The 8775-nt window shown below is 41.0% G+C and overlaps 1 protein-coding gene across 1 annotated transcript; it reads left to right on the plus strand.

Annotated features, from left to right (window-relative positions):
- Window positions 1-662: 662 nt before the first annotated feature.
- On the plus strand, window positions 663-7377 carry LOC134077515 (zinc finger protein 850-like). The gene is made up of 3 exons (XM_062533175.1): window positions 663-1980; window positions 5934-6101; window positions 6350-7377. Exons 1-3 carry the CDS (start codon window positions 663-665, stop codon window positions 7333-7335), a joined length of 2472 nt encoding a protein of 823 aa, XP_062389159.1. The 3' UTR covers window positions 7336-7377.
- The last annotated feature ends 1398 nt before the right edge of the window (window positions 7378-8775 follow it).

The raw sequence follows: 8775 nt of genomic DNA on the forward strand, positions 1-8775 counted from the left end.
AAGTGTAATAAGCCCAAAAGAAGGGAACTACTTCATAGCCGTGCGGTAAGAAAAATAATGCACGTTCCAAATAGCGCATCACAATAGGAAATTTGACCAAGCAGTGGTATAAATAACCATAACCATGACTTTGTGAACAAATGCTTAAGTGATGATAAATTATGCATGAACAATTAATTACTAATGATGAACAAACCATTAACTAATAGTTAACAAATGCTTAATAGATGATGAATTGTGTGTAGTTATTATAAAGTGTTACCACTAAGAAAATTGGTGACCTTAAGGGTTAGATAGAATGAAGGCATTAAGATCAATTTCCAAAAGATGATTTTATATTCCTCTTTTTAGTCAACTTCTCCCCCCTCTGTACATGCAGAGAAAGGGCAGCGGGTCTTTTGAGAGACAGAGCATGGAGGAGCAAGGAATGTCTGCGAGCATGAAAAGTGTAGCTCAATGAAAATATATTTATCAAAATTAAAATAGAAATAGAGTGATGATTGTGTAATGGTCAATGATGATATTGTGGCGTAACGCCACAGATTAGTCAATGTACAGTATGGGGGAACCCTGGAAGGCATTAACAATGGACTGAACTGTTTCTCACATGCTTTTGTCTTTTTTTCCTTTTGATTGTTTTGTTAGCAGCCAATACTTCAGCGATGAAGGCCAATATCGAGTGTGCTTCATCACACAAGGGAGAACAAGATAGAGAAGAGAACTGCAAACATTCAGGCAGAACAACTTTGGCTGACTCTGAATCCCCTAAAAAACACCGGGATGTGGACAAGAAAAGAGTGCATGAGTGCTCGCAGTGTGGGAAAAGTTTCAACTATCCATCATTACTCGCTAGCCGTGAGAAAATAGATATTGGAGAGCGACCTGACCAGTGCTCAGATTGTAGGAATGCACCTGATGAAGGGAGTAAAATGAAAAAACACACTGGAGAGAAACCATACCACTGCTCAGACTGTGGAAAAGCCTTTGCTTGTTTGAGTAAATTGATATTGCACCAGAGAATCCACTCTGGAGAGAAACCATACCACTGCTCTGACTGTGGAAAAGCATTTGCTGCATTGGGTAAATTGATATCGCACCAGATAATCCACACTGGAGAGAAACCTCATCACTGCTCAGACTGTGGTAAAAGTTTCAACTTTCTGGACAATCTCAGGGTACATCAGAGAATTCATACTGGAGAGAAACCATATCCATGCACTGTCTGTGGGAAGAGATTTGTTAATTCAAGTTCCCTCAAGAGTCATGAAAAAGTGCACAATGGAGACAAGCCTTACAACTGCAAATTCTGTGGAGGTTGGTATGCAAGGCTGTTTGAACTGAAAACCCATGAAAGGCTTCACACCGGCGAGAAGCCGTATGTCTGCACACTGTGCGACAAACGCTTTTCTCAGCATGCTCATCTAAAAGCTCACTTGCGAACACATACTGGAGAGAAGCCGTTCCACTGTTCACATTGTGGGAAAGACTTCTCTCAGAGCAGCCATCTTACGGTGCACCTTAGGACCCATACTGGAGAAAGGCCCTATCGGTGCCCTCAGTGTCCAAAGTCCTTCACTACAGTGAGTCACCTTAAGTGTCACCTGAGAGTCCACACAGGAGAAAAGCCTTACCCCTGCTCTGAATGTGGAAAGTGCTTTTCCCAGTCCAGTGAACTCAAAACACACCAACAGCGAAAGAACTGCAATAAGTCAGGTGATCTTCAAAGTCATCTGGAGCAACATGAGCATCAGCCTTTACGTCGTAAAAAGACCAATTCACAAGGATCACGAAAAAACCTGAGAATCAACAAGCAGAGCAAGCACTCCAGAGCAAGGCCGTGTGGAAAATCCTGTTCCGGTGTGGATGAAATGGAACATCGCCGTAGGAGTCGAGTTCGAGAGAAGTCGTATAACTGTGCCCAGTGTGGAAGCAGCTTTTCAAATGTGAATGAATTGAAGATCCATAAAAGGCTTCACACAGGTGAGTGCACATACTGGCCCTCATTTATCCACCGAGCTTAGAAACCAGCATCGATCTGATCAGCGTATGATTGGGCTCATGTGTAATTCATAAAACGTTCGCATTACTCTAATTTCATCGTAAGAATAAGCGGTCATAATAAATGCTTATATCGCTGAATAAATGTACAAACAACATTTATTTACAATGTAATTATGTCCATGTTGGCTGTTCGACCTTAAAATTTAAATTGAATCGAATCGAGGATTTGGAGAATCACCAGCAAGGGAAATTCAAGATTCAAATTGAAGTTCAGATATTTAAAATTGAGAAACATTGAAATTAGACCTTTGAAGCCATTTGTTTTGAGAATCAACGGCTGGCTGATGAAGTTATTGGCTGGCTAGCTGGCTCAGCCAAATGGTTGCTGCAGCCGCCAAATTTTTCATGGCTGATAATGGCTTGTTGCCACTTCATGTCTACAGATGTCTATGTTGTACTAGATCTCAATACACATGTTATTATATTATTTTGAACAAAGCTCTGCACACTTCAATGTAGACTGAAGCATGCGTTGTGAACTAGTGCAGCAATCTCTAGAAACGGTGGAATGCTGCAGTCGCAGTAATATCGTGTTCAATGCTGTAAATCCGTCCATTCCAGAATATGTTTCATATCGTCAATCTTTGGTTTTTGGTGTTTGTGCAACCGGGCCCTGAAGATTTAACAAAAGTCTGAGTAGAACTACGTAGGAATTAGGAAAGTATATGAAAAGCGAGATCAAAATTAGGCTACCTTGTTTGCTTCTTTCTCCCATTTCATCTCAGCGTGAGAAAAAAACATTGCTGAGAACGTGCACTGGGAGTCACTGTGAGTCCTGTGTATCGTAGCAACGAGCACAAGACTGATGTGGTGAATCCAGTGGGGAAAATCTTGTGTATCGTTTATTTTTTCGTGTGTGTATGTCTCTATGTGATAGAATTATTTTTAGATACAATAACTGGCTCAGCCAAAGTTGATCAGATGGCGGCTCAATTTGTCTCAATTTTGTCTGTTGGCTGGCGACGGCTGAAATTCTAAATGGTGCAAATGGTGGCGTGTTGGGGCGGCTTCGGGGTCTAGTTAAAGGGAACATATTATGCAAAACTCACTTTTTGCGGGCCTTTGTGTTCATATTTAGGCCTCCACTGTTCTTATAAACACTCAAAGCGCGAAAAAAAACCCATCCATCCGTTTTCTGTAGATCAGTAGAAAGACTTTGGTGTCAAGAATAGTATGCTGCTGTGAGCCATTTGGATTGCTCCCTTATTCTGATGTCATACTAAGGGAATTTGCATAGACCTACCCTAGCATCAGGGTCTAACATATGTGGTTGGATGCCGGCTCTGTTTGTTGTCATTTTCACCTGTGAAACGAGCAGCGTAATCAATACATGCAGCCGGAGGCGTGGCCAGCCCAGAAACGGCTCAATTTGGGAGAGACCAATTCTAACTTGTTTTAAAAGAGGTATATGTCCCCATTAAAAAATAGGTAAAAGTATAAGTTCTGATTCAAGTGAAAGTTACCTTTTGGAACTGCACCCTCATTGTTCACACCCTCCAGGACTTTTGATAGACAAATACAAATGTGTTGCCCAGTACACATACTGTCATTCTGCCATTCGCTCTCTTCTTTTATTTTTCTTATTAACTCTTTGAGTGCCAGCAATGCAATATTGTGTTTTTAGCTCCCATGCGTTTTTTTTAATTACAAAAATAGACACTCTAACTCACCTTATGTGTGATTTTTGGAAGTCTGTTATGAAGAGAACTGAAGTAGAATCTCACGATCCGGACATTTTATGTGGACATTATATCATTATATCACAACGCGACATTTGATTGATATTGCCGCATGAATTGTGTTGAATGAATCAGGTACGTCAGGTCAATACCAGGTCATTTCGTCATTTTGTGGGTTCGCCACAAGGTGGCAGTCTCAACAATGGGATAGTCTATCCATAGTTATAGATCAGTGGGACCGAGGATCGAGGAGAGAGTTTGAGAGCCACCCCGGGAGTAGGCTATGGAAGAGGCTAGCATTACCTGCAGCGTGTTAGTGAGATAGAACTGTTTGACATTGACTTAAGGCGCTTTAAAGCAACACCATGTCATTTTTCAACCTTAATAATACATTTCTAAGACCCTTGTGATGGTACATCGATGTTGGATCACACGTCTGCCATAGCCTGACGGTGTCTGTATCGCTTTTACTGGCACTATGGAACTTTGGGTTTCGGGTGGGAACCCGAAAAGAACTACAAAATTCGACTGCTTTACAGCATACACTTCCCTCACCACTTCCTCAAATTCAATGAGAGCCCAAACTAGCGTGTATTTCGAATAGACAGTAAAAGATGTCGATGCCTGAAGCAGTCAACGAAACCGGAAGTGTTATGATTAAGTGTAAACTTTCTACAGCCTGATGTTGAAGTAGCGATTTATGACAAGCGTCTTTTAGGACAAAAAACAGAGAGGTAGCCTAAGCCTCTTTTAGGACAAAAAAACAGAGAGGTAGCCTAAGCCTATGTCTAAACGGTGTGTGCACGTTTGGTTGGGGCTATAGCCTACATTCTTGAAAGTAAATCACAATAATCACGACAGAAATACAATTTTCGGCTAACTAACCTAATGACTGAGTCATGTTTGTTTATTTACTTCTCTGGTGAAAGTGTCTTGCCACAGGCTATAATGCAAATCGACTTTTCTACTTTGCAGATAGCTTCATATTAGGGATACCGATACCGATGCCTGGGCTCTGCGTATCGGTCGATATCCGATACCGATCCGATACCATTGTTAATTAATAAACTGTATACCTCCCCATGTGGAAAAGACTAAAGGCATCAGGCTTGACTTAAACATTCTTTCCCTAACTAAACATTACTTTTCATAAGAAAAAATCTAACAAAATAACACTTAGATATAAAGGTAATGTATTATTATTATTATTATTATTATTATTATTATTATTATTATTATTATTATTATTATCATCATCATCATTGATTATATTACTAGTATTAAAAATAAACCCCTCTATTTACTCATAGTGGTATGGTCCCTCAGTTTCCCCACGATGCACTAATTAGTTCACACGGAGTTTGAATGGTGGTAAACGGTAGAAGTTGTACGTTTTATCTAATAAATGAGAAGTTTTTAACAGCCAATTTGAACATTTGCATGTCTTGATACCAAGAACAGTTTATACAAATGAGATGAAAATGACAATGTGTTTAGTTTGAGTAGCCTATTTTGTGTTGACTGTTACACATTAAACGTGTTGCCTAAATGCAACAAAACACATGAAGATCATAATTAATCTATGACAAATGGTGGTTAGTATAGATATTCTTTTGATCCTATGACATAAAATTGGAAATGTATCCCATCCATGAATTTAGACACTCAGAGCACACAGTGAGGTGAGGTACACTCTAACCCGCAGCAGTGAGTAATAGACAAAATCACTGTTTCCCAACTGTAGGGGGACCCCGAGAGCAAAACTTCCACAAAGGGCCCTTTAAATACGCGTAACACTTCCCTTGATCATCACTGACAAGTGCAGATTTTTTCCGCCATTGCATTCACATAGCAGCTGTGGCGGCAACATTACGGAAACATGACTAGGTCGGCAGCAGGAAAAGTTCCAGTTGTAGATATAGCTTGGGATGTCTCAGGAATGGAGACACGTAGAAATGAACGGTTTTCACCCACTGAGAGCTCAGTCTCACCTTTCAAATGAGTCATAGTATGTGTCCATAACTATAACATAGAATACGCTGTGGCTCTACAAAAATAGTAAAAAAAAAAGTAGATTGCCGGCACTCTCGGACATGTATAATAACTTCCAAAAACAGTGTGGCATTCAAAGAGTTAATTACACATGGACTATTTTCCGTCTATTTCTCTCCCTTCTTTCTCCCTCTCCAGAAGCCTCCGTCCAACCCCCTGTTCACACTGGGGCCTCTGCAGCTCCTCCTGCTCCTCCCAAGGACCGCTCAACAAGGCATGTTCCACTGAAGACGCTGACAATTCAACTGATGGACTGCAGACATTTACTGGGGCAGAATAACACATTGACGCTACTCGGGGGAGGAGAAGGTTAGTATTCATTCACAGTTAAGATATCTCAATTTGTCTTAGGAGGGGAAACATTGTTCTTTTTTTTTATCATTAATCATGTGTTGGAGGGAGCATAAAAATTGGTGATGTCAAATATATTTTATATTTAATCTTCAACCATGTATTTGTCCTGTTTAAAAATGATGCTCAAAAAGAAGCAAACAAAAAGTGTGACTTGTTATGTTGAAATATTAATTAATCTATTTTTCCCTTCTTATGATGCCAAGAACAAAGGCCCCAACCACCGACCACTGATGACAGTCTTGTAGCATCTAGTACTCATCAGAAGACTCTGCGAGAAGAAACCAAGTCTAAGAAGAGAGCTAAACACCACAGTGTGAGTGAAAAGATTCCGAGTGTCTCAAAAGGAGATATGCTGCACCACAGCACAGAGAGTGAGAAGAGTCTGACTGTCTCAAAGGGCCATCATTACATTGGCATCATAGAGGAGAAGGAGCAGTTCCACTGCACCCCGTGCTTGAAAATCTTCAGCAGTGCAAAGTCCCTGAAAACGCACAAAGCGACCCACAAGAAAATGGCCGCTCACACCTGCTCTTACTGTGGACTGAGTTTTAACCAGTCTGCAACCTTAGTGACTCATGTGAGGATACACACTGGAGAGAAGCCATTTGAATGTTCTGAATGCCAGAAGAGGTTTGTCACATCCTCTCAGCTTCATGTGCACCAGAGAATCCACTCAGGGGAGAAGCCATATGAATGCACACTGTGCGGAAAGAGGTTCACTCAGAGGTCAGGCCTGAACTTCCACCAAAAAATCCACACGGGAGAGAAGCCCTTTCAATGCAATGAATGCAATATGTCTTTTGTAAGGCCAAGCGGTCTAAAACAGCACCAACGAGTCCACACCCAGGAGAAACCATACCACTGCTCCTACTGTGGTAAATCTTTTAACCATCGCGCTCGCCTGACCGAGCACCGACGTCTGCACACAGGCGAGAAGCCTTACCGCTGCTCCGACTGTGGGAAGTGTTTTGCAAAATTCAATGTACTCAAAGGCCATCGGCGAACACACACTGGAGAGAGGCCATACTCTTGCACTGAGTGTGAAATGAGCTTCCGACAGTTGAGTCATATCCGTGTACACATGAGAATGCACACTGGAGAGAGACCTTATGTCTGTGACGTCTGTGGTAAGGGCTTTCCACAGCTAGGGAACCTACAGTTTCATCAGAAAAACTGCACTAAGACCTAAAACTTCTTTGCAGTAGGAAGTTTTCAAGAAGGTTGAAACTAGTTCTGCAAGAAATAAAGAAACTCACGCATAAGAGAGAGAGATAAACTGTGATAAATTGACTTTGTAGACAATCATTACATTTTAATCCCAATATTTCCCTCTGCAATTTTTATTTAATTTATTTTTTAATAAAGCTGGCTGGCTGGCTGGCTGGCTGAAATTATGAGATATCCGACTTAGGGTTGCACAATATATCGAATTTTAATCACGATCACGATATTGGTTTCCCACGATCAAATTTGCGTGATCGAGCGATATTTAAAATGCGTTATTCCGTCCATAGAACGCTGCACCGCGCAGTTTAGTTTCTAGATGTAGACACTAGTCACAGAGGATAAAGTGACGTGGTGAACATACCACAACAGGTAGCAGTCGCAGTGTTTCCCACACATAGACTAATTCGTGGCGCCACAGATTCAACGCCGGTCGCCACATATTGCGTTTCGTTATTAATTTATTTTTTAACGCTATTAAACACGCATCGTATTCGCTGCGTATTTCCCTTTCCTCCTTTCTCTATGTCACTCACGCGTCTCTCTCTCTCTCACACGCACACACACCCTCCGTGCTCACCGCCTCTCCATTTAAACGAGATCATCCCTGGAAACGTGGAAGCTTTTGCCTACTCAGGCACAGGCACCATCTTTTAGAGAGTGCGACTGAAAAAAAAATCTATGTCATAATGGTGCACCTGACGCTGCTCGGGTGAAAGCATAGGCATCATTCGCAAGTTTTCATTGTAGACTATGTGTGCAACTTTACCAAACATTAGGCCTATAAAAGTAAACCCCCTCGTCTTGGCCCGCTTTCTCTCGCTCTCCCTCTCGTGCGCACTCAATGGACACCCGCCCCTCGACATGCACATTAATCCAAATAAAACATTCACAATTGTGAAAGCAATGACGCATAGAAGACTAGCTAAATTATTTTCAAAATCCGTTTAGCATAAATAATAAGCATGCTGCACAGATTTGATTAAAACTCTTACATCTCAATACCAATGTTTTCCAACTCAAAAACTCTCCTCCTGTCCCAAGGAGAACAAGTGTTAGTCTACCTTAAAAATTAAAGACACGTGGGGAAACTGAGCAGTCCAACCAGAAGTAGACTAAGCTAGCCAACTATAGCCTATTTTGTTTACAATATTTTGAGGCTTCAGCCAGACAGCTGAATTAAAGAGGTGGAGTTGTATATGAACAGTATAGGCTATAATCTGCATAAAGTGTGCTGTTATGAAAATCAAAAATTAAGGATTTTCTCTTTTTATATATCTTTTTATATATGGTTATGGTTATGGTTATGGTTATTTAGCAGACGCCTTTGTCCAAAGCGACATACAAATAAATAACAATACAAATTAAATAGCAGTGAACAATTACAAAAATAGGGAGAATAGCA

This window comes from Sardina pilchardus, chromosome 1 (genome assembly GCF_963854185.1).
Source record: "Sardina pilchardus chromosome 1, fSarPil1.1, whole genome shotgun sequence".
NCBI classification, from domain to species: Eukaryota; Metazoa; Chordata; class Actinopteri; order Clupeiformes; family Clupeidae; genus Sardina; species Sardina pilchardus.

Bases quoted from the DNA above. Each gene is read 5' to 3' on its own strand.
- LOC134077515 (XM_062533175.1), top strand. From the start codon at position 663: ATGAAGGCCAATATCGAGTGTGCTTCATCACACAAGGGAGAACAAGAT. The intron at 1,981-5,933 runs GTGAGTGCACAT...CCTCTCCAGAAG, and splicing joins CCATAAAAGGCTTCACACAG to CCTCCGTCCAACCCCCTGTT. The intron at 6,102-6,349 runs GTTAGTATTCAT...TATGATGCCAAG, and splicing joins GCTACTCGGGGGAGGAGAAG to AACAAAGGCCCCAACCACCG.